Consider the following 26296-nt stretch of genomic DNA (forward strand, 5'->3'; position numbering starts at 1 on the left):
ATTATCATTATTTTTTTTGGGGTGGGGGGGGGGGGGTCGGTCGGTAAACTTGCGCATTGGTAAAACCCGAGCGTTGTCAGTCATGGGCTTTAAATAAGGTCGCGAGTCTGCGCGAACTCAGTCGTTTTTTCAGGTTTGCTATGATACCGAAACTAAAACATAAAAAAATTGACGTTTGGTCGGTTTCCATTACATTTATTATGGTTATTGAACTAAAAAAAAAATTCACCGATCAATATTGTGCCGCAAATTGGCCTAATAGCCACTTGCGGCACCAAAGTTTCTATTTGTATATATTATTAGTATTAGTAATATGCAAATATTATTAATTTGTATTATGGTCATAAATCAATCAAAAAAAAAGGACAGACATTTGAATAGCTGATAAGCTTATTAATACACACCAAAAGCTTATTCTCTTTAACTAATGAACAACAAGATCATTCCAAATTAGACAGTAATTAATACTATCTTTAGCTGTTAAATAATCAAGCCATACCGAGCGGTTTAATTTCTTTTTTTTTCTTTTTTTTTTGAAATGGACCGGTGTTGATATTGATCTATTTAGTTAATATTAATTTTAGGATAAAATTTAGTTAAAGATGAGATTATTCAAAGTTTTTAGAACGAGCCAGATTTTCGGATTAATGGGCTGTGAAGGAGCGAGATTTCTTGACATGGCAAAGCCAGCTCTTTTGTAGACTGAGCGAAGCGGGCCCACTCTTCTACACCCGCTCAGTGACACATGTACCGTGGAGATTGGATATTGTGTGGTCCCCACCTCACTTTTTGGGTATTTCGGTGTCTTCTCGTTTGTTTTCGCCTCTGTCATACATGCTTATTTGTCTTCCTCTTACCTATTTGAGTAAATTTAAAATTTACGGCCTATTTTAACAAACTTGGCGGAAACTTCCTTATGTTACATAACATATAGGACGTACGTTACAGGATTTGCCTAAGCTGTCACAAGGACGGATTATATATCCACCTCCAATGACGCTCAATCAAATCAATAATCATAGTAAAACTTATCTATATACTATATATAATGCATGAGATGATGGCAAATTAAGACGCTCTGTGATTAATGGGATAATTAATAATCTAAAAAACAATTTCTTTAAAATGAAGAAAGTCAATTACCTGCCAAATATTATTATAATTTCATAAACCTAATTATGTCATTGTAAATGAAGGGACCATCTTGATTAATAAGAGGATGACATAAATGTAGGACATAATCTCTTTGATTATCATAATTAAATGCTTATTCAGTATAACTAAAGAACATAGATATCAATCAAAATCATGCAATAAAAAAGTACAATCAGCCATTTGATGGTCACACTCGGTACTCGAAACTAATATCTTTTCCGAAATGCGACATAGTTGATGTTGATCTTCTATACTTATTGTATTTGCATAATTGATCAAATCATCATACAATCTAAAGTTAATATTATCAATCAAGACCAATTGGTATTAAGAAAATATGTGTGTTAAGATAGGACATGCATTATATAACATGGTCACATATATGCTCATAGAGAACATAAAAACAAACCTTGTGAAATAATGGGTTCCATACATCAACCCAACCTTCCTGTTATTGAATTCTCCGCAAAACAATCTAATGCTACTTCGAGTTCTTGGGCCACAAAGTGCGTTGAAGTTACACGCGCACTTGAAGAATACGGATGTTTCATACTCACATATGATGGAGTGTCCCAAGAACAACATGATGCAATTTTCCTTGCATCACAAGAGTTATTTGATCTTCCTAGTGAAGTGAAAGTTTTAGTCACTTCTGATACACCATCTTTCGGTTATGACGCCAAGTATCCGGTTATTCCTCTTTATGAAGCCTTATGCATTGAAAATGCAACCACTAAGCACGGAGTTGAAAGAATACGGAAGCTCTTGTGGCCCTCCGGAAAAGATAGTTTCAGGTATGGGTTTTAGTGTGGATGTGGCTGTGTCATGCGACGAGTTATTTTGGTGGTCTGGTGTGTTTAGCCAAAATAAATTGTTTATGGCGGTCCAAACAGTGATTTTTAGGGATTCTGATAAATGAGATAGCGGAACATGTCTTTTCTCACCAGCCGTTTGCATTCCACATGCTTGGTTGGTGGACACGTGGCAAGCTTGGGTGGGATCCACTATCTCATATAGCGGAATCCCAAAAGCCCTTCATGCCTGGACCACTAGAAACATATTTATTTTGGCTAAATCCGTCATGTGGTCAGGTTGTGTTTTATATCTAAACGTTCAAACATGTAGGATAAAGGAATTAGCTTAAACGTGGATATAGCGTTCAAAATCGCTCCAAGTATATTTTATAAATTTAATACATAAAACCCTTTAATATATACACACAAGTTGTACAATATTCAGTTTTACAATTAGTTCTTTGAATATATACATACAATCTAATCAATAATTTCACTTTTGGTTTTCCTTGTATGCACCTTTTTGTATCATATACATTCAAAACTTCATACTCATAACTGTTTTTGAATTACATGTTTTAGTGAAAATGTGTTAATGTACACAAATGCTATAGGAGAACTATATCGAACAGTGACGAGAATGATAGGGAAAAGCTACGGAGTAGAGGAACACTATGAACCACTCCTTGAGTCATCAAGTTATGTTCTTAAACTCATAAAATACAAAAGTCCTCAAGGGAATGACCGAAAAATGGGAATCGTTCCACACACGGATAAGAGTTTCGTGTCCATTCTTCACCAAAATGAAGTAAAGGGTTTGGAGATCAAGACAAAGGATGGGGAGTGGATTGAAGTTGATCCTTCACCCTCGTCTTTTTTAGTCATTGCAGGGGATGCTTGCATGGTATTTTGCTATTTTATTTATTTACTATGATATAGCCAGTGTAATACACAAGTGGTTAAAAAATGCAACAAAAAAAATTAAATTTAATAATATACAATATTATAAATATTTATGGATTCATAAGATTAAATAAAATTTTATAATTCATAAATATCTAAAAACCTCATTTAATACATCATTTAAAGTTATATTTATAACTTTGTTAGTAATTCTATGAATAGTAATCTAAGTAGTTGACAACACGTCATCGCTATAGGGTAACTAGAAACTGAATATCTATCGCACCTTATAGCTAAGACACGTCGTCGCTAGGTGACTTATGCCGATGACACGTCGTATCAGATTAATTTTCTTGTAGTGTGATGCCATGTGAGACATCACCTCATATGCAACATATGCAAAAGAAAAATGTTTATGTGAACAAAAATTGAAACGAACGGTTTTTCAATATGCGATGCGATTGCGCATATGTGAGATTTATCATTTATGGTATTCTTCTTTTCTTTTTCTTTTACTAGGCATGGACAAATGGAAGGATCGAATCACCGTATCACAGGGTGATGATGCAAGGGAACACAGATCGATATTCGATAGGGCTATTTGCATTTATCCGTGATCTCAAAATTGAGACACCTCAAGAACTTGTTGATGAGAACCACCCACGTCAATATAAGGTATTTGATAACTACAAATATATTCATTATGTTGTTACAAAAGAAGGAATAGAATCAAAGTTTCCCCTCAAATCCTACTGTGGAATTTGAAACATCAAATCCTAATGAATTAAAGATGATATGTATGTATAAGTTACTTGTTAGGTGCAAGTGTGTTTAGTTTAAATGTGGGCACCCCTCTCGTTGTCATTGTATATGTCATCTTTGTTTCTTTTATGTTCAATAAACTTTAAAAGAGTCGCAAGGTTGTGCAACATTGTTGGGGTTGGGTCTACTTGGTTTAAAGGGTTTGGGGAATTATAACCGGGTTCAATCAGTTTAACAAGTTGTTTGTGGCCGGGCTCAAGAAACTCAATTAGCAAAATTGTAATACATGGGCAACATGTATGATGTAAGCAGTAACGGACCTTGAACACATAATACGGGTGATCAGTCAGAGGATGTTGAACAATAATTTGGATGGACCACGCTCAATGCATACAATTTTTTTTCCAAAAACTCACACTACTGAGCGAACTCTCTCGCCCACACAAATGATTCTTTTTTTTTAACCCCTCGTCAAAAGTATAATATACTATCTCCCAACTCCTTCAGAGAGACAATCGGGAAAGGGTACGTATTAGATCAAATAGAAAAAAGTTTGTAATAGATATCAGATCTATTTTGACTTTGAAGGGCAAGAAAAAAAGGAATGTGCCCTCTTATTTTATTACTAGATGTTCCATTAGTAACATTCCAAAAAGAAAAACTTCAATCATTTCAATTTGTTTGAAATGAGAAAAAAGAGGTAATATCTATACCTATATATTAATCCGAATTACCACGAATCTCAATGACCAAGAATTGTTAATTGACACGATAAGTAACTAGAAATACACAGAAGTTCGCGGAAAGATTTCCTTTTATGAATTGTGCAATTCATTTCAAATAAGTCGTATCTTGCTCAGACCAATAAATAGAGCTGAGGTTATAGTTAAAACCGTTAGTAGAAAACGAAAATAACTAGTTATTATAGGCATCAAGGAGCTAAATGAAATATGTTTTTTTATACATATGTTTATAAAAAAGCACTTACCTGAGTTTCATTTTTTACAAAATAGGAGAGAAACAAAAATACTGTACTTGCTCTGCTATTCTGCCCCATCCTGGCTGAGGAAGAGTTACGGGCGCGTAAAACAAAAAAAATACGCTGATGGGGGATGGGCATACGCATACTATGTGTAATGCTTAACTCATTTACGATAAATAATCAATAAAAAGTCCATTCCATTTCGACAAAAGACCCACACCCAAGTTCCATAGCCCGCTATCCCGATCATGAGTTTCCTACCCCCAGAGGGAAAGGCCCTTCCCTTTTGGGCTGGTTGTGCGAGGAGGGATTCGAACCCCCGACACCGTGGTTCGTAGCCACGTGCTCTAATCCTCTGAGCTACAGGCCCCATTGCGTCTCCGCTGGATCTGTTCCCAGAAGTACCCTCAAAAAAAGGAACCTTTGCTCTCCCCAGCCATTTCGGGTTAAGAAGATGTCAAAGCGCTTTTATCTCTACTTTATCTCTATTTATCTCTACTTTATCTCTATAAGAACGGTGCGTTCCGATATCCATCCCTGATGTAAGACCCTAAGTTTATAAACGATTGTATGTTACATTTAGTGCAGAAATCCGGTCCTAGAGTTTTTCTTTTGTTTTGAACAACATAAACTTAATTAAGTTGCTTCACAATTTAAGGACTTTGATGATGAACTTTTGAATGGTGAAACTGTAAAAGCTAACTTGGATGGTAATTTTTGGTTTCAAGCATGATTTTTTTGTTTCTTTTTTTACACTTCATAAATATTGTAATTCTTGGTAATAATGTGACATTATAATTAATATGGTAAAATGCTGAGTTGATCCATTACATTAAATAGTGATAACAATAAATAAAAAGATACGTAAAAAGAAAAAAAAAACAATAAAAAGCAATCAGTCACAGTCTCGGTTCTTGACTAGTAGATCCAAAAGTATGCCAAAAAAAAAAACACAAGGTGTTTAAGTTTACCAAAGAATAATCAATCATGGTTTTTTTTTTCAAAAGTTAACATAAAAAAAAAATGAAAAAAAAATCGTGTTTAAAAGTGGTTTTCTTGAAGTTTTTAAGTATTATAAAATTTGAGCTTTATAACTTCTGAAATAGTATTGGTTTATAATTTATAGGCAAAAGATCCAATACAATAATATCTTAACGTACAATAGGTACGTGAATCCATTTTTTCACGAATCGATCCATGAAATCACATCTAAACATCTCGGAATCATCAATATATACCCAATTAATCATCGATTCACCGAAAAAAACAGATTTGGATTGTTAATCGATACTTTTTTTACTTTTTTTTTTCACGAAACCCGTTTCTGAGCGTTTTAGTTTTGGCTGAGCGTTTTAGGTTTCCGGCTGAACGTTTTTTGAGCGTTTTAGTATTTTTTTTCCTTGTTTTTTTTTTGAGCGTCTCGCGTACCTGTCGTACGTTAAGTCATTATTGTACAGTATCTCGACCCATAATTTATATATAAAATTTGGGCTTTAGCTTAAATGAGCCAAACAAGCGAGCTAATGCGCAAGCTTACCTTGGCAGTTGGCTTATGCTTGTTTCCCTTAAAACAAGCCGCTTACGAATGTGCTATTTTCAAACGAGTTTCGTGCCGCTAGCTTTTTTAAGAACCCCTACGTACAATCAGTTAGTTATGGGTCCTCTATCACTTGTCATTATTCTGTATCTTAAAAGTAAATCTATATTATCAAGTTTGGAATTATCCTTTTGGCATTCAACCATGATTTGTAATAAATCATAAATGATAAGTGTGTGTCCTTTTTCTGTAGACATTTCAACCATAATATGTTATAACTAAGCCAATTTGTAGAATGCACATTTTATCATTCACAGCCTAAATCAACCAAAGATCACAAAAACCAAACATGCATAAACTTCCTACGATCGACTTCACAAACAAGAGAAACTTGAAACCCGGTTCAACCTCATGGCTAGCAACTTCCATTGAAGCAACCCGTGCGCTTGAAGAGTATGGTTGTTTTATAGCCGAGTTTGATAGAGTAACCCCTGAACTCAATGATGCGGTTTTTAAGGGGTTACAAGATATGTTTGATCTCCCAATTGAAGTTAAAGTACAAAACAAGTCATCAAAGCCCTTGTATGGATATGTTGGTCAATTACCATTCATTCCACTTTATGAAAGCATGGGGTTTGATTATTCCAACACCATTGATGGAGTTAAGAGTTTCGTCGATGTCATGTGGCCCGACGGAAATGAAGCTTTCAGGTACCTAACATCCTTAATTACCTTTGGGGGAGCTTTTAAAATTGTATTTTTGCTTATCTGCTTTTTGAATAGCAAAAGCAACTTTTGCAAAACTTCATTTCGAAGCTTTTGAAGTTGTTTTACCAAACAGCTTTTACTTTTCAACAAACAAATAGCAAATAAGCAAGTTTTAGAAGCTCACCCAAACACTCCCTAAGTCGTTTCAACATGAAGTTGTTTCGACCTATTACTTGACCCGTCTAGCCCGCCCATTTTTCCACCTATAATGTACAACGGAAGCAAGAAAATAAAAATATATAAATTCTTAAAGCAAATTGATTGAGAAGAAATTGATTGAGAAGTGAATAAATGAAACATTACATGAGAGTTCCTATTAAGGGTTTTTTTAAATTTGGCGGGTAATACCAAATCCGAAATCACAAAAGGACAATTTATAAATACTAAAAAGTGAACAATCGAAAATTGGTGCAATTTCGGGTCTGACAGTTGGATCAAGCTGCCTCTGGCTTTTTGTCACATGATCTTTCGAGACCTTTCTGTCCACTGCTTATGGACCCTGTAACTCCACTCATAACACAAGTTATGATCTTTTTAAGTTTGAGTGTTATCTGGCTTATTTCTAGCCGGTTAGATAAGAGTCTGCTAAATTTTGGATCAACTCCTTATCACATAACTACGTAAGTACTTCTGCTTCTATATGATTAACCTTTATTTCATGTTAGTGCAACGGTGCTAGCTTACAACAAGCTAGTGGCGGAGTTGGAAGAGATGGTGACAAGAATGGTGTTTGAAACATATGGTGTGGAAAAATATTTAGATGCTCATAGGAAAATGGTGACATATCTTTGTAGGGGCATGAAGTATAGAGCACCAACGAAAAACGAAACTAATATGGGCTTTATTTCTCATACCGATAAAGATTTCATCACTGTTTTGCATCAAAACGGAGTCAACGGTTTAGAAGTTAAAGCAAGGGATGGTCAGTGGTTCACTGTGGACCTTAAGCCTTCATCATACATAGTCATGTCAGGCGACGGAGCCATGGTTCGTTACTTGGTTATGCATTTATCATATACAACATGTATATGATCATATTTTTGTAACTAAAGATTTTCATTTTTTTATCAGGCTTGGAGTAACGAAAGATTGTATTCGCCTTATCATCGAGTTACAATAAATGGAAATGAAAATAGATACTCGATAGCGCAGTTTTCATTTCTGGAAGGGATAATAGAAACACCAAAAGAGTTTGTTAATGAAGAACACCCGTTGCGGTTTAAGCCATTTGATCATCTTAAATTTCTTGAATTTTATAGCAGGGTGGAGAATCGAACACTTGAAAGTGCCTTAAAAGCCTATTGTGGAGTGTGAGTTCGATTTTTATGTGATGCGAGTTGATCTTGATGTTTGGAGTGTATCTATAATAAGTGTTGTATTATACCTTCTTAATGTATGTATGGTTTTGTAATATTTTGGTGTTTTGTATTATCCTTCTATGTGATTGTAAACCTTTGTACAAAAACTGAAATAAAGAAGACAGCTTTTTTTTCTTAATTTTCGGGAGACAATACATATAAAAGTTGTAGCTATTCTCACCGTACTCTTATATATAGTTGTTTAATAATACACATGGTTTTAAGTCTCGTATAAAAGATGATGTAATTGCATCGATAATAATTCCTAAGTATAGGCACATAAAAGTTTAACGCGACAATATACGAGCTTTTATCTAATCAAAACTCTACAAATGCAATAATGATTTCTAATATATAGTTGTTAGGGTATTAGGAGCACCATTCAAGTACCCCCCCCCCCCCCCCCCCTTCATGCATCTTGTTCATGCTCCAAAACACCCTAGACAACAATTCGGCTTCATCAATCGAGTAGAATACATTCATAAATATTCATACGCACTAATATATCTTCATGCATGCACTTCGTAAGTTTGAGGTGACGCTCCCTCGTTGGTCTATTTCTCTCCATAAATCTTCATTATTCTCCATACACCCATAATACCCTTTATTTCTAAACTATATACTAAAAGTGAGGTTAAATATGTATAGGGAAACTTAGGATTTAGTCAAATTTAACACACTTGTTATACATATAATAGAAGTATAAAAATGAGATGAAAAGTGTTGGTGAAACCAACCTCGAAGGCTCGAACGGCTCTACACGCATCCGACCCGTCTATTTTGGCACCTTCATGTGCTATTCGAAAGCCACGGAATTTAGAACTACAATGACATGAAAAGGTGTTGCAAATCAACATTACGAAAATGGATAAAACAAAACGAATCAAATCGAAAGTACGAAATGGGGAAAAAAAGTTTGACTCGTGAATTACTCAAATATTCACAATTTTTATGTAAAAGGAAACAAATCAAAAATTATGAAAATGGGGAAAAGCGTTCGATTCAAAATCAGGGATCCGAATAATGGAATCGGTCCGCCAGCTAGGCCAAACTGCATATGGCCATTTTCACATGATCTGACTCGACAAAACTTTTCTGTCCATTGCTTATGGTCTCCGTAACTTCAAGCATCTCCCAAATTATGACATTTTCAAGTTGTGCCATTTTCTGGCTTGTTTGACTCTCCTATTGAATCAACTCATATCAAGACATGTTCTTTACCAAATATTATTGTAATTAGATAATTGAATTAGCCAATTAGGGACCATTCTTTTTATTTTATTTTTAACGGCGGTGGTCATCCAAGATGTAATCTGGGACCATCTTAATTAGAATAATATGAAGGCCACATAATAAGTTAAAAATCATGTAATCATACACTCACAAAGTGGCAAACACAGAAATCATGTTAACATCCAAGAAAAAGACCCGACAACCATATATATAAAATTCTGAAGTCTGAATCATGATCAGCTTAGCAATATATTTATAAGCCATATACATTTAGATATCATACACTTGTTATGCATTGACCAAAGGTCACGCATCAATCACATGAAAAAAGGACACTCATTTGAATAACCAATAATCTTATTATTAATCTTTATTAATCTGCATCAAAGCTTATTCTCTTTAACTAACTAATGCACAACAAGATCATTCCAAATTAGACAGTAGTTAATACAATCTTTAGCTGTTAAATGACTCACGCCGTACCAAGGTTTAATTTCTTTTTATCGAATGGACCACTATTGATATTGATCTATGTACTTCTTTTGTTAATAACTTTTAAATACAATTTAAAGATGAGATTTTTTAAATCTTCAAGGCACTAATCATGGGGCTAAACCAGTTACATATTAGCTAATTAACAAATGATTATTCACTATAACTAAAGAACAAAGATATCAATCAAAATGAGGCAATAAAAAAGTACAACCAGTTATTTGATAATGGTTCACTTGGTACCCGCGGACAGTGTTGCAAAAATCCCGACTAGACGTCGATTAATCTCCGATTAATCGCTAGCCCTCACTTCACTGATTAATTTTGGGCTAGTCGGCCAATTAATCGGTCAATGGTCAAATCCGGCCAATATCATGATTAATCAGACATAATCGGCTTTTTGTGATGACGTTCTGGCCAAAATCGGCGGTTTCCAACGAAATTCAGACCAAAAGCAGCGGTTTCCGACGAGATTCCAACAAAAATCAACGGTTTCCAGCAAGATTCCAATCAATTTTCGGCAAAAATGTGTTTGTATGTATAAAACTGAAAATTACGTATAAAAATGTGTGTGTGTGTGTTTATATAAAACTGAAAATTATACATTAAAGTCCGATCCGATTAATCGTTAGTCTCCCCCACCGTCCGACTAGCGAATAGCGATTTTTACAACACTGACTGCGGTTAATGTCTTTTTCCAATATCTACTACCATTTATGTATTCTCATAGTTGATCAAATCATGATATAATTTAAAGAGAGTACTTTCAAGTCATAAAAGAAGGCTATATATATCTTGGTCACATATATGCTTCATACATAACAAAAAACAAATCTTTTGAACTAAGTATGGGTTCCTTACAGAAACCCAACCTTCCTATTATTGAACTCAATACAAAACAATCAAACCTTACTTCATGTTCTTGGGCCATAAAGTGCGACGAAGTTACACGCGCACTTGAAGAATACGGATGTTTCATAGCCACATATGATGGCGTGTCCCGAGAGCTACATGATGCCATTTTCCTTGCATCACAAGAGTTATTTGATCTTCTGTAGGTTCCCTGGATGGATCTGCACGGGATATCTCGATCTACACAGGTGCGGAATCCCTGCGTAGGTTGTTACGAGCGTAGAACACGAATCAAACAAACACCCGATACGAATGAACACACGTTATATTATAACCGAAACACGTGATATACAGACTCAATACTCTCTGGTTCTCACGTCTCTCGACTCACACACGTCTGTATATGATTACATTCAACTACCTAAACAATCAGTGACCTATCTTATAAATACACGACAACTTCGCCTGATATGTTCAAGCGAAGTTGTTGCTAACTTCGCTTGACTAACAAGTTCGCCTGATAAGCGAACTTGTCAGTAACTTCGCTTAAACATAAACAAAACATAATTAACATTACAGACTGGATTACAGACACTAGACTATGAACTACTGACATTATGCACCAACAGACTCCCCCTTGGCAGTAGCTTCATATCTTTATCTTTAAGCACTTGTCTTGTAATCTTCATGCATGCACTCCCTCTCTTACACAGACCGTGACTACTCGCTGATATTTCCTCGCTTCGTCTTTCCAAGCAGGAATATAGAATATCTTCTTCTCGTTTAACACCTGCAGATCAGCTTTAGATAAATTAACAAGATGCATCGGATCATACACTCTTAGCACTTCTTGTTCGTCTTCGTCTTCCATCACGGCTTCAGCAGTCTGGCAATCCACATACCACCATTTCAGATCTTTCAGCACATCTTGAGGCATAGTCTTCATTGGAACCTCTTTCAAACACTGAATCGGCTTGTATTTCATCACCATCCAAGGTTTGCCATCTGCTCTCATTCCTCTTTCAGTATCTTCAACTAATTTCCCTTTCTGTGGTTTTAACAACTCAAACTTTTTCTCTTTAATACTTTCTTTCCATACTATCTTCCCAATAACTCTGGCCATATTATCATCACTTCTATTAATCAACCCCAGTCTAGCCAAATCCTTTACCTCACACTCAGGTAAGGTATTTAGAGATCTCAACGTCCTCTTAAAGTATTGGATCCCATCATATCTTTTCAACACGGACACTTTTAGCTGTTCATCATATAACCAACAGATAATGCCTTTCTTTGACTCAGCGTACCCTTTAATATTATAACTTTTCTTGAACATTGTAGGTACCACTGGCTTCTTCTTTTTGATAAACCAATGAGCATAGCCTTCCTTCCATCTAGGCTGCTCCTCCCATTCTGTATCATCAACTACTGTATCTTCACATACATTCGACTTCTCAACGGTTGGAAGCTCGTGTTCAACATTCTCCTCTACAATTTCACCTTCTTCAACATCATCTTCTATCACTATCTGTGCACCAATCTTCTCAATTTCTTCTAATGGCAGCACATCATCATCACACACATCATCAACATCTAACATATCATCATCCAACTCCTTCAAGGCATCGATCACATCATCTCCCATCTCCTCGTCATCTACCATCACCACCTCATCACCACCAGAACCGCCAGCTGCACCTGCAGACTCCCCCTGAGCTGTGGTTGTCCCAAGAGCTTGAGTAGTTCTTGGCAACTCACCACCTGCACCTTTCGATGCATTGGGATCATCGTCTCTGTCATTCTTCTTCTTTGTCCTGAGCTCGTCGCCTTTACAGCTTGTCTCCCCCCTGAAATGCCAAGAACTCCTTCATAGCATCTATAATTTTTCCATGTTCAACCAGGAGGGACGACTGTAGTTGATTTTCTGCTACTAGGCGTTGAATAGCCTGGGTCTGGATAAGATTCACCCTTGATTGTTCTGCCACGACCCGTTCAAGTGCAGCTATTCTTTCCGAGTCTGATAGGGTTGCATCGAAATCGAACCTCATGTGAGATATGTCTTGAGTATACTGAGGAGGGATTTCGAATGAAACCGGGACATCAGAAGTAGCTGTGGACGTAACCGCAGGTGGTATCGTGACCGACAACCCTGCAGTGTGAACCACTGTCGACTCAATAACCTGTGCAACAACCTCTGACGGAGTAAGCGTTGGAGGCGGCAACGATATAATATCTGGAGTCGTCAGCTGGAGTGTGATGGATGGGAGGCCAACAGATGATGATGTAGCCACCACGGGAACGTCCATGGCGCTTGGCCTTGTGACCTGTAATGGTGTAGGGACAATTGACATACCTGACAGTGCGGGCGGAGCGAAACGTACCACCCTAGAGCTCTCACCGGCTCCCCTACCTGCACCTGTCTTGTCCCTTCTTGAACGTCTGATCAACTTATGAATGTCTTCTTCTTCTTCTGACTCACTGTCGTCATCTGTCCTCTTTCTCTTCCCATACGTCCTCTCTTGAGTCACCATCATACGTCTTGCCTCATCCATTACATCATCAAAATCCGAGTCAGCCACCGTTGTAGCTGCCCTAGTAACATGCACAGTCGAGGCACGTTCAACAGGGACCTGAACGTTCTCCTCTGGATCCACCCGATCCATATCAAAGAAGCCTTGACCACCAAATTCTGCATCAAGGTCCACTTCCTCCTCCGGTGACACAACAGGAGCAGCAGGTATAGCTTGAGGTGCTCCTGCCTGTTGTGGTGCCGCTCCTGCCTGTTGTGGTGCCGGGTCCCTAAACTCATCCCCACGAGCAGGCACATACTCCGGGTTGATTAAATACCCAAAGAGTGGAGTATGCCTAGGACGCAGTTCAGGCTTGCTTCTAGCACTCGAAGTTCTACATTGAGCAAAGATACGCTTGTTCACACTCTCCACGTATCTGATAGGGCGACGTTGAGGCAACGTGGGAGCAACATGATTCAAGATCATTTGGAGAAATCTTGGATACATGATGAATCTCTCACGCCCCATCGCCCTTCGCTGTCGATCAATCTCATAGAAGACCATCTGACTCAAGCTGTAACGCTTGTTATAAGTCAGAGCAGTCATCGCCGACTGCAAGGTCGCGCCCATCCCGTCAGTGCCCGCCTTCCTCCCTGACATGCAGACAATCATTACGTGCATGAGGAAGCGCCACTGATCGAGCAAGAAACCTTTCCTTCTTTGTGTATCCCCCAAGGGACCAGAATATCCCATTCGTAGAAATGCTCCATCACGGAACGGAGCAACAAACTCTGTCGGGTCGTCCCTCGTCTCCTCTCCGAATTGCAAAGCCACCCGGATTTGTTCAGACGAGAACTGAACATCCTGACCATTTACCGTTGCACGCATCACCGGGGGGTCGACGCGGCAGTCATATTCCACCGTCTGCCAGAAATCCTCAATGTTGGGCAAGGAAATCGGCAGAGTTGTCGTAATGGCGTGGAATATCCTCGAGCGTAAAAGGAAGGTGATGATTTCGCGGAAATCATCAACTCCGCTCGCTTCCGGGTCTAAGGTGATATACATGTTGTGACCCGGGAAGAACTGTCTTTGATTATCTCCGTCATCACCGCCTGCACCACCTGCTCCAGCAATAGCAGCCATATCTGCAACAAACGAACCAAGTTAGATAAACGTTAAAGCATAACACAAGTTCGCTTGTTACCATGAGCGAAGTTGTGATAAAATCTGTATAGGCGAAGTTAAAGGTGGGGCGAAGTTGGGAACAACTTCGCTTCATCTTTAAGTTCGTCTAATAACTAATAAGTAAAAAGGTCCAGGCGAAGTTAATGATAACTTCGCCTCACCACAACATCGCCTCAGGCGAAGTTAAACCTCAGGCGAAGTTACGGATAACTTCGCCCAAACTGTAAGTTCGCCTGAATCTGAATCGGCGACAGTAAGGCGATTCGAACGACGTGCAGTTGGTGATTTCGGAGATCAAGGACTCCGAAATACATGATTTTATGAAGTTTTATACGTTCAAGTGGTTTACTATCATGTAAAAACAAGTTTGAAAATCGGGTTTTTAGGTTTCAAATAATCGAGGTCACGAAACGGGTCGAATCGACCTGTGATTAACATAAACGACCATGATTATACGAATATAGAACCCTACACACCTTTAATCTGAGTTGAATCGAGGTAAAAAAATAACAACAGAAGATCGATAAGAACAGATCGATAACTTCGCTGAAATATCAGAGGATAAGTTCGCTGGTTTTGAAAATTATGAAACTGTTTGACCTTAAAAATTCCTTTATATAGGAGCGGAGTTGTACAGGCGAAGTTGTGGATAACTTCGCCTAGGGCGAAGTTATTCACAAGTTCGCCGATATATCAAATTTTACAAAATCAACCCCTATAATTTGAACAATTTGCAATTAAGTTTTAAAAACTTCCCTTTAAGAATTAAATGACACGATCAAGTCCAAGTAACCAGTTATAAAATCATAAACTACCTAAGTACGAAAAACTTTTAAAAATTAAAGTACAAGGGATCAAATTTCAGTCTAGACAGGGACTACTACGTTTTAGAAAAGATCCGAACAGAAATCATACTAATTACGTGACTGTCACATAGATCCGTGTTTAGCGGTATTATGACATAAAGAAACAGGTTGTAGGCAGGTAAATAACTTAAGATGGTTTTCATCGTTTCTGTGATACGAGTTAAGTTCAATTAAGCTCAAAAATTAAGTGGGCAACAACTCAGAGATTATGATGCCTCCTATCTATTCTCAAAGCGTATTTGGCTTTCCCCAAGTCACCCCGAATTGACTTCGACCCATAGTGTCTGATTAAGTTTGTAAGTACTCTTCATCTGCTTCCCGTTCTCTTTCTTACTCCATGATTGAGAAGTCTTGACATTGTTAGCTCTAGAATGTTTCAATAACTCATAAGGTTTTTTTTTTTTTTTTTTTTTTTTTTTTTTACGATAAACATTTACATAGACTTCAGAGTAGTAAACAACTGCAAGTCCCGAATCTGAATCACTGCAGTTTCTTCACACACTATCTTTACGGGAATCAGAACACTAACAGGCTCGTGTATGACTGGGTAATCGCTTTTCTGCCTATCATTCGGAAAGATATATATGAAGACATGCAAAACTCTTAAGGAGTTTCCACGTAAAATCGAGTAGATTTAGTTTGTATCACATCTACTTTTACGCACCATAAAAAGCTACCATGACATACAATGACTGTTCTAAAGCCTTTTAAGCCTAATAACTTCACTAGTTAAGCACACAGAATCAGTAAATCTATCATTTTCCAAGGTTGGATCAATTTTCTGTTAAAACATAGTAACAGAACTTCTTACGAAGTAGTAGACTTGAAAAAGAATTTCATTTCCCTAAAAAAATTTTTTGACTTCAATCGCCCCGATCAGTTCAAAGTCTTCAGGTAAACGGTTATCCTGCGAATCCAATGGATTAGCTGGACCGACCACATACAAGTATGTGTCCTTCTAACTAAGTATGATCGACTAATTTTCAGCGAAAGAATAAAAAGATATCATAATCGTCCCGGTCACTTTCAGTCATCTGGTTAATGGCAACCCTCATACTCTACAAGTAGAAAATGAGGACCAAACATATCCGAGGATATGTCCTTCAAACTGAGGTAACCGACATAATTTTAAGCGATAGTGATTTTTTTTATATGCACAAAAAGCATGGTTACTCGGGATTGATCATCCCATTCAACTCAATAAGGTTTTGAAATCTTGATTTGTCAAACGCTTTAGTATATAAATCAGCGAAATTATCAAGCGTATCCACCTTTTCAAGCACAATCAGTTTCTTCTCAGCACAATCCCGTATAAAATGATGACGTATGTCAATATGTTTAGTTTTACTGTGCTTTACGGGATTATTAGTTACTGAGATCGCAGCTGTGTTATCAATGCAAATAGGAGTAAGTGAGAAATTCAGACCATAGTCGCGTAACTGTTGTTGAATCCACAGAACCTGGGAGCAGCAGTTGGATGCTGCCATGTATTCTGCCTCACATGTTGAAATGGCGACTGATATCTGCTTCTTGCATTGCCAGGACACTAATCTGCCTCATAGAAACTGACATCCTCCAGTAGTTGACTTCCGACTCTGATTGCACCCTCCATAATCAGAATCTGTGTAAGCTACCAACTCCAAGTCTCCTCCCTTCGCGTACCACAACCCCAGCTTAGGTTTGCCTTTGAGATATCGCAAGATCCTCTTCACACCCTTCATGTGAGATTCCTTTGGGTTTGCCTGAAAACGAGCACAAAGACAAACTGCAAATATAATATCAGGCCTAGAAGCAGTTAAGTACATTAAAGAACTTATAATAGCACGATACTGAGTTGGGTCCACATCTGCGTCATTGTCTGTCTCAGCACCCAATTTATGGTTGACGCAGATTGGGGTATCGAATGGAGTGCTGTCCTCCATCTTGAAGCGTTTGAGCACATCATGGACATACTTGGTCTGATGAATGAACATCCCATCCTTCTTCTGATCAACCTGCAATCCTAAAAAGAAAGTTTGTTCACCCATAGCACTCATTTCAAACCTTTTCTTCATGACGGCCTCAAACTCCTGACACATGGAGACTTTTGATGCAACAAAGATAATGTCATCCACGTAGACTTGCACCAGCAGGAAGTCGCTTCCTTCTCTCTTGAAGAACAACGTGCTATCTATCTTCCCTCTTTCAAACCCGTTTTCAAGCAAGTAATCTGATAAGGTTGAGTACCAGGCACGAGGTGCCTGATGTAGTCCATACAACGCCTTGCTTAACTTGTACACGTGGTCTGGAAAGTCTGGGTCAGGAAAACCCGGAGGTTGCTCAACGTACACAACCTCATCAACTTTCCCATTTAGGAACGCACTTTTCACGTCTAACTGAAATACCTTCATCTTCTTATAAGCAGCAAATGCCAAAAACAATCTAATGGCTTCCAATCTTGCCACAGGAGCGAACACTTCATTATAATCAATCCCCTCTTGTTGATTAAAACCTTTAACGACTAGCCTCGCCTTGTTTCTTATAATAATCCCTTTCTCATCTCTCTTGCACTTAAAAACCCATTTTGTGCCTATTGCATGCACATTCTTTGGTTTTTCAACCAAAGTCCAAACTTCCATTTTCTTGAATTGAGCTAGCTCTTCTTGCATGGCTTCGACCCACGAGTTGTCCTTTAGAGCCATTTGATAATTCTTTGGTTCAATCTGGCTGATAAAGCAGGTGTACAAGCATTCGTTGATTATGCCTGTCTCCTTAATGCTTGTGTAAACACAGGTGTGCTCATTCAAGCTACGTCTTGTTTGTACACCGGAGGACACATCACCAATCACATTCTCCAAAGGGTGATCTTTATGAATTCTCGTGGTCGGAACCGAACCGACATGCAAATTGTCTTCCAAGTTAGAAGAGAGCTCGTCAATGGTTGTTCCTTGCTGAGAGTGAAACGGATTGAAAAATTCTTCTTCAGGAGAGGCAGCAGGGGTATCGATAGCATTTGATGAGGAAGGTTGACATTTATCAAACAGCTGTCTTTGCACTAGATTTTCTTCCTCATCAAGGATCATCTTCGTAGCAACTCTTTCTTCTAGTTCTGCACTATCCAAATAAGGTATGTTAAAAGACTTAAAAAGTCTATCATAGTCGAAAAACTCAGCAGGTCCGTTGCTTGGTTTTGGCGGTTTGTAACTTGTGATATCGGTGTTACACACCACCTCAACCTTGCCGGTCGATGTATTAAAGACACGTCTGTTGGGAGTCCCAACAACATAACCGACTAAGATTCCTTCATCGCCTACTTCACCAAATTTAGAATTTGTCTTTAAAATCGAACAAAGGGACCCGAATGGTTCAAGACCACTCAAGTTGGGCTTCCTCCCATGCATAAGCTCATAACACGTTTTATTAAGTCTTTTAACAGTCAAGACTCTATTCAGGATATAACAGGCTGTAGCAACAGCTTCAGCCCAGAACACCACAGGAAGCTTCAAATCAGCCAGCATAGTTCTGGCTCCTTCAATTAACGTTCTATTCTTCCTCTCAGCCACTCCATTCTGTTGCGGAGTATACGGAGCGCTGTACTGGTGCTCAATCCCTTTCTGAAGGCAGAAGATCTCCATTTCAAAATTCTTGAACTCCGTTCCATTGTCACTCCTGATGAACTTAACCCTTTTATCCATAACGTTCTCAACTTTGGTAATCAAATTCTTCACCATCTGAGCCGTTTCATCTTTTGATTTCAGGAAATATACCCACGAATATCGTGAGTAATCATCATTGATCACCAAGCAATAAGAAGTACCTCCTAGACTTTTTGCATTCACGGGACCGAAGAGATCCATGTGAAGCAATTCTAGAGTACTGACAATAGAATTGACCTTCTTGGTGTGATGGGATTTCTTGTGCTGCTTTCCTTTCTTGCACGCTAGACATTTGTCTTCAAAGTTGAAACTTTTCAAGGGAACGCCGAGCACAAGTCCATTCTTGACAATGTGGTTCATCTTCCGAAGATGAATGTGCCCCATTCTCCTATGCCACAATTCGGATTCCGATTCGCTCGCTTTTGTCATAAGGCATGATTCTTCCGTGGCCATTTCAGTTGACCTCATATCCATAATATACGTATTTCTCTCACGTGGAGCCGTCATCACAATCCACTCCTCTGGTATCTGAAAACCAGGATGCAACACAATCGCCTCATTCTTTGTAAAATGTACGGTGTACTCCTTATCACAGATCTGCGACACACTCAGCAGATTGTGCTTCAATTCTTCGACAAAGTTTACTTTCTCTAGAGTCATCTTTCCATTAGACACCGTTCCCATTCCTGTAATCTTGCCTCCACTTTCTCCAGCAAAGCTCACTCTCCCTCCTTGAACAGGTTTCAAATCGTGTAACAAGATTTTGTTACCCGTCATGTGCCGGGAACAGCCGCTATCCACAACCCAAAGATTATTGGCAGCCCTGTTCAACTGTTCCTGCACGATTAAAGCAAAAGATTAGTATCTAGTGACCCAAGACCAATTGGTCTTGGATCTATACATCCCGAACTTTGGCTTTCCAAAGTTAGTCTCTGTATAATTCCTGTAAGTCCTATTAGTATACCTCCTTGTAGATTAATTGTGAGGTCTTCCAAACCTTTGTGAATTGAAAGAATTATAACTTACTGTTTGGTTATCAGCAGTGTGAAACTGAGATTGGTTTCTTTGAAAACCTGAATTAGTCTGATTTCTGAATTTTGAATGGTTTTCACTTTTACCAGTATTATAATTACCATTAGGCTTAGTCTCAGTTTTGGTATGCCTCACACCTCTGAATCACTGCTTCAGAGGGCAATCTGCAACTAGGTGCCCTAATTGATTACACCTAAAACAACACCTATGCTCAACTTTCTTTTCAACAGTTGTTTTGGATGTCGAGGCTGTACTACCGCCCGTTTGTCTCACATATGGTGGGACATAAGGGTTTAGCGGAGAACTCTTTTTAGTTGTTTTATCTTTCTCTCCACTATTTGGTAATACAACCTCCTCCTTTGTCTTACCCGACTCGAATGACTTATCCGAATCTGATGAGACCGGACTCGGAACAGAAATTTTAACACTTGACACAGGCGGACTTGTTTCTCCTATACTAACATCTGGTTCTTTACTAGTTACCTTAATTGGAACTGTCTGAACAACCTCAAAGTCAACAGATTTCTGATTACTAGGATTAAAAGTGTAATTGTGATTATAAGGTGGTGGAACCTCATGATAACCAATTCCTCCCCTCTTAACTGAGGAACCTTGATCACTAACATGGTGATCAAGAATAGCAGAGGAATTTCTGAACTGCTCAAGTTTTCTATTTAGTTCCACCACTTTCACCTGGTGATCAGCAATCCGTTTTTCTCTTTCAGCTATTAGTTTGGTTTTTTCTTCCAAAACTTCATAGCTTAGATCAATCACTTGAATTTTTTCAGCAAGTTTTGCTTTTAGACTTTTAATATCTTTTTCACAAGCTTTTATTTTAACTTTATAGCTATTTTCTCTTACTTTTGTAAAATGATGATCTTCTTTTAGAGTTTTAAACTCAGCATCCAAACTAACATACTGATCAGTTATAGTTGCTAATTGCTCAGACAAGTTTTCACATTTAGAACAAGTAGGTTTAGAACATACCTCGGAGAGCTGGTCTTTAGCATCAGCCATGAAAGCTTTTTCTTCTCCAGTAGCTTTCTCACTTTCTTCATTTTCCACATTCGCCAAATTTGCCTGTTCAAAGATTTCTTCAGTATGCAGGTTCCAGTTATATTCACCATCTTCTCTGGAAATCATGGCACTATAATCTTTACTACCCCCATTATGCTGTGTAGACTTGCCTTGACCACGTTCTACACGCTCATTTCTACACTCCTTAGCAAAGTGGCCGTTTTGCTGACAGTTGTAGCATCTTACCTTCGTCTTGTCAAACCCTGGCCTTCCACCGACAAACTTTCTTCCGGTCTTTTTCATAAACCGTTTCACTCTTCTCACGATCATAGCCATCTGCCATTGCAGATCCATTTCTTCCATATCATCAGCATCAATCTGGTCATAGTCTTCATCCAACATAGCTGGATCAACAATCTTCCCCTGAATGTAGTTCTCATAGGAAGCAATAAAAGAAGCATAGAGAGCAAACTGCTCTTCAGCAGATTTGACACTCATAGGCATCTTAGAGTAGTTGTTGCTAGGAATAATTGGAGAGCAACTACTCTTGCTCGCTTGCGGTTTAGATGCACTAGATCCACCTGCTACAAAGCAAACATCACCATTCGTGTTGACTGACACATGCCCCTCATGTGATGAGTTGGCGCCCGACTCTCCCTTCGAGTAGTAGGCAGCTGATTCAGTCTTCGAACCTGAACTAGAGTTGACTTTAGCACCATACATACCTGGATCTTGAACCTGATCCGTAGGTGTCTCCTTTCTAACCATGTTAAGCTCAAAGGTTCGGAGCTTGTTAACTACTGTCTCAAGGTCATAGTCAGCAAAGTCTTTATCTTCTCTCATCAACACAGTATACATCTCTCATTTTGGTGGGAGAGCATCAAGAAGCTTCTCAACAATCTCATCTTCTTTGTATGCAATTGAATAGTTGCTGAGTTCAGTCATCAGATGATAATATCTGGTGATGATATCATCAAGTGATTCGTTTTTCAGATACTTGAAGACCGAGAATTGAGTTTTGAGCAATTTGATCTTCGAAGCACGGATTCCCACATTTCCTTCAAACCGGTTCTCAAGAGCTTCCCAAAGCTCTCTTGTTGTCTTGTACTTTCTAAAAGTATGAAGGATCTCTTGTGGAAGAGCCATAGTGATAGCAGCATGAGCCTTGCTCTCGGCCTCATACATCTTTTTCTCTTCTTCTTCCATTTTGCTGTACTTTTTGATCTGATCACGACCTTCGTACTCCATAGTTGGTGGCATATATCCATCCTGGATGCATACCCACATTTTCGCATCCTGGTACTTGACATATTGTTCGAACCGATCCTTCCAAGCAACGAAGTCGGAACCTTTAAGCAACTTTGGGGCCTTAGTAGCTGACCCTGCTTCTACTTCCATCTTAACTAACTCTGAGATGTTAATTGACGACATCTTTCTCAAAAACTAAGAAACCCGAAAAACAAAATTTTTTTTCTGAAAAGTACTGTAGGCGAAGTTACGGATAACTTCGCTTAAGTCTTAACTTCGCTGAAGAACTTCGCTGATTCTTAACTTCGCTTGAGGTAAGCGAACTTATGAGGTAGGCGGAGTTGTAGAGAACTTCGCTTGAGTTAGGCGAACTTGAGAAGGTAGGCGAAGTTGTGGATAACTTCGCTTAACCTTATATCTTCGCCGAAACCCTACGAACAGTGACGGCAACTTCGCCTGATGAACACGAAGTTTCTGCAGATCTGATTTCTGGGTTTTTCGAGGTTTTTGACGGTGTACAGGGTTGAATACGATGGTAGGAGGTAAGAATGACACAAAAACACAGAAAACACGTCCCGCGAATAGTCGAAACGGGACGATTTCTACACTCGCGTGAATATCCCGAACCACACAATCGAGCGAAAGCTCTGATACCAATTGTAGGTTCCCTGGATGGATCTGCACGGGATATCTCGATCTACACAGGTGCGGAATCCCTGCGTAGGTTGTTACGAGCGTAGAACACGAATCAAACAAACACACGATACGAATGAACACACGTTATATTAAACCGAAACACGTGATATACAGACTCAATACTCTCTGGTTCTCACGTCTCTCGACTCACACACGTCTGTATATGATTACATTCAACTACCTAAACAATCCGTGACCTATCTTATAAATACACGACAACTTCGCCTGATATGTTCAAGCGAAGTTGTTGCTAACTTCGCTTGACTAACAAGTTCGCCTGATAAGCGAACTTGTCAGTAACTTCGCTTAAACATAAACAAAACACAATTAACATTACAGACTGGATTACAGACACTAGACTATGAACTACTGACATTATGCACCAACATCTTCCTACTAAAGTGAATGTTTTGAACACTTCAGATACGCCATCTCATGGCTATGTCGGCCAAATACCCGTCGTTCCTCTATATGAAGGCTTAGGCATTGAAGATTCAACCACTATACATGGAGTTGAAAGATTCACAAAACTCATGTGGCCCTCTGGAAATGATAGTTTCAGGTATGGTGTTTTCGACGTTTTTAATATAGACGCCCCACGCCCGTGGCCATTCGGGTTGCATACGAAATATGTCAAACATGTTGAAGTTGTTCAAAGTGTAATTTTGTGCATAAAAAACTTTCTATATCATTTTATTCCAAGTAGCCTGCAAGCTGATGTGGACTTGTCGCCTACTAGCCTAGAGTCCACACTCGCATGCTAATCTAACTAGCAGCTTTACAAGTGTCGCGTTTAGCCATTAGCCACGTGCGGAATTTCATGAATTTCAGAGTTGGAGGTACCGGCTACACTAGCCTATTTAGCCGGCATCTTTAAAATACTCGTTTTTAATCAGCTAAGAGGGTGATGTCTATGTGACTTGCTGGTAGGGGTGTGCAAGAAACCGAAAAAACCAATCCGGAACCCAAAAAAAATAAAAATTCAAACCGAAAAAACCGAACCGAAACAAAAAGCGACGGTTCAGTTTTATGTTTTGTAAAAACTGAACTAACTGTTCGATTTTGGTTTTGCATATAAAAAAACTGAAAAACCCGAACCGAACCGAATTCCTACATTTTTTATATTTTATATTTTATATTAAGTAATTTAAAAGAATTTAATAAACATGTAACTTAAATATTTTGGTAAAATGTTTAATAGTCTATTATTTTACAATTAACAAAATTATTTATACCTAAATTAATTATATTTTGAAAACTTTCTTTTGACCTAAAATTTTCAAGATCAAATGGTAAAAACCGAAACCAAAATGAAAACCAAAAAACCGAAAGCGAAACCGAACGGTTTCAAATACTCCAAAAACCAAAGTTTGATTTTCGGTTCGGTTTTAACCAAAACCCACACCAAACCGCACCATGCACACTTCCACTTGCTGGCTAAGAAAAACATGTTTATTTTAGAAGAAAAGTCAAACACATCCAAAGTGTATTTTCTTAGCATGAAATCTTCTAAAATATTTTTTATTAAATAAAAATCTGTAATCTTATTTTACAAAATAACTAATTATTAAAAACATAAACGAAAAGTATAGTTTTAAGTTTTAACTCAACCCAACCCAACCCAACCCGACCCGACCTGACCCGAGTTGTCACGAGTTTGTTTTGTCTTTTCAACAACTATGTAATTGGTTTATATTACATGTTAATTTCAGTGAAAGTGTGTTAATGTACACAAAGGCTGTAGCAGAACTAGATCAAATAGTGATGAGAATCGTAGCAAAAAACTATGGAATAGAGAAACACTATGAACCACTTCTTGGATCAACAACTTATCTACTTAAACTTATAAAATACATAAGTCCTCAAGGGAATGACCCAAAAATGGGAATTGTTCCGCACAGGGATAAGAGTTTCATGTCCATTCTTCACCAAGATGAAGTAAACGGTTTGGAGATTATGACGAAGGATGGCGAGTGGATTGAAGTTGTTCCTTCACCCTCGTCTTTTATAGTCATGGCAGGGGATGCATGCATGGTATGTTACTAATGCGAGGCGTGTTGAAACTAATAATGAATTGTCTAAAAGTTTAAAACGAGCGGTTTTTTCTTGAAGTTTTTTTAAAACAAAGATGAAAAATCACGCCGTATGAGAAACATGTATGTACATATATATACACCTAAAGTCACATGTATGTCAAACCAAAAAAGTGTAAGTTAGTATGTATAATTTGTCTAACTAAAGTTGCTTGATTAACTGAAGAGGAAACTGCGGTTTTCGTCCATGTGGTTTGTCCAAATCTGCGGTTTTAGTCCAATAGTTTCAAATTTGTGATTTTCGTCCCTGTAGTTTCATTTCACCTGCAATTAAACCCGAATTCATTAGCCCAGTTAAGTCTGGTCGTTAAACCCATAAGCGTACACTTCACGTGATGGGGGGGCTTGGGAATTACGGCTGGGGTTTATTTGGGGAGAAAAATGACAAAAATGCCTTTCACGTGAGAGGCACGCTGATAGATTTAACGAGCAGACTTAACGAGGTTAATGAATTCAGGTTTAATTGCAATTGAAATGAAACCACATGGATGAAAATCACAAATTTGAAACTATTCGACTAAAACTGCATATTTGAACAAACCACGGGGATGAAAACCGCGGTTCACTTTTAACTGAATCAACATCAAGTTTGTTTATGTTTTGTATAGTCCTCCTTTTTTATAACAAATAATCATATTTACCAAGCAAACCCAAGCACCCCCTATAAGTTAGTGCATGAATGATATTTATAGTGTTCTTTTCTTTTGTTAGGCATGGACAAATGGAAAGATCGAACCTTCGTGTCATAGGGTGATGATGCAAGGGAACACGGATCGATATTCGCTAGGGCTATTTACATTTATCCGTGATCTCAAAGTAGAGACGCCTCAAGAACTCGTTGATGAAAACCACCCTCAACAATATAAGGCATTTGATCACTACAAATATCTTCATTACCATGCCACAGATGGACTGAAATTAAAGTTCCCCCTCAAATCTTATTGTGGAATTTGAAACACTAATCTATATTGTTTGGTTATATCTATGTATGCTTTGAATATTTTTTGCTATTCCCTTTGTTAATGTGTTCATTACTTATATAGTGCATAAAAGTTGTGTGGGAGTCCTAAGAACACTTTGCCAGATCAATTACATTTGTAATTTGCATCATATCTTGTTGCATACTAAGTTATAAAGACTAAAGGCGCAAAGAGATCGAGCATGGTTCCTAGGTGCAA

General features: G+C 38.3%; 2 protein-coding genes across 4 annotated transcripts; both read left to right on the forward strand.

The window, feature by feature from the left end:
- The first annotated feature begins 1542 nt into the window (after window positions 1-1542).
- LOC143539353 (putative 2-oxoglutarate-dependent dioxygenase AOP1) lies at window positions 1543-26109 on the forward strand. 3 transcript variants are annotated; one of them, XM_077032693.1, is made up of 3 exons: window positions 1543-1949; window positions 24738-25059; window positions 25830-26109. In XM_077032693.1, the coding sequence occupies exons 1-3, from the start codon at window positions 1576-1578 to the stop codon at window positions 26070-26072; spliced, it is 939 nt and encodes a 312-aa protein (XP_076888808.1). In that variant the 5' UTR covers window positions 1543-1575; the 3' UTR covers window positions 26073-26109. The 3 variants fall into 3 exon arrangements, with proteins under 3 accessions (XP_076888808.1, XP_076888807.1, XP_076888806.1); XM_077032692.1 differs by lacking the exon at window positions 24738-25059 and adding an exon at window positions 2532-2853 and having other exon boundaries at window positions 25830-26105; XM_077032691.1 differs by lacking the exons at window positions 24738-25059; window positions 25830-26109 and adding exons at window positions 2532-2853; window positions 3372-3619 and having other exon boundaries at window positions 1544-1949.
- On the forward strand, window positions 6419-8275 carry LOC143539352 (putative 2-oxoglutarate-dependent dioxygenase AOP1.2). The gene is made up of 3 exons (XM_077032689.1): window positions 6419-6844; window positions 7567-7888; window positions 7973-8275. Exons 1-3 carry the CDS (start codon window positions 6483-6485, stop codon window positions 8213-8215), a joined length of 927 nt encoding a protein of 308 aa, XP_076888804.1. The 5' UTR covers window positions 6419-6482; the 3' UTR covers window positions 8216-8275.
- Window positions 26110-26296: the final 187 nt, after the last annotated feature.

This window comes from Bidens hawaiensis, unplaced genomic scaffold, assembly GCF_021521415.1.
Source record: "Bidens hawaiensis isolate Kalapana, Puna unplaced genomic scaffold, B.hawaiensis_p1.1 tig00011861_1, whole genome shotgun sequence".
Lineage (NCBI taxonomy): Eukaryota > Viridiplantae > Streptophyta > Magnoliopsida > Asterales > Asteraceae > Bidens > Bidens hawaiensis.

Coding starts and splice junctions, on each gene's coding strand:
- LOC143539353 (XM_077032691.1), top strand. CDS start 1,576: ATGGGTTCCATACATCAACCCAACCTTCCTGTTATTGAATTCTCCGCA. Junction 1,950..2,531: donor TCCGGAAAAGATAGTTTCAG/GTATGGGTTTTA, acceptor TACATGTTTTAG/TGAAAATGTGTTAATGTACA. Junction 2,854..3,371: donor TTGCAGGGGATGCTTGCATG/GTATTTTGCTAT, acceptor TTCTTTTACTAG/GCATGGACAAATGGAAGGAT.
- LOC143539352 (XM_077032689.1), top strand. CDS start 6,483: ATGCATAAACTTCCTACGATCGACTTCACAAACAAGAGAAACTTGAAA. Junction 6,845..7,566: donor GACGGAAATGAAGCTTTCAG/GTACCTAACATC, acceptor ATTTCATGTTAG/TGCAACGGTGCTAGCTTACA. Junction 7,889..7,972: donor TGTCAGGCGACGGAGCCATG/GTTCGTTACTTG, acceptor TTTTTTTATCAG/GCTTGGAGTAACGAAAGATT.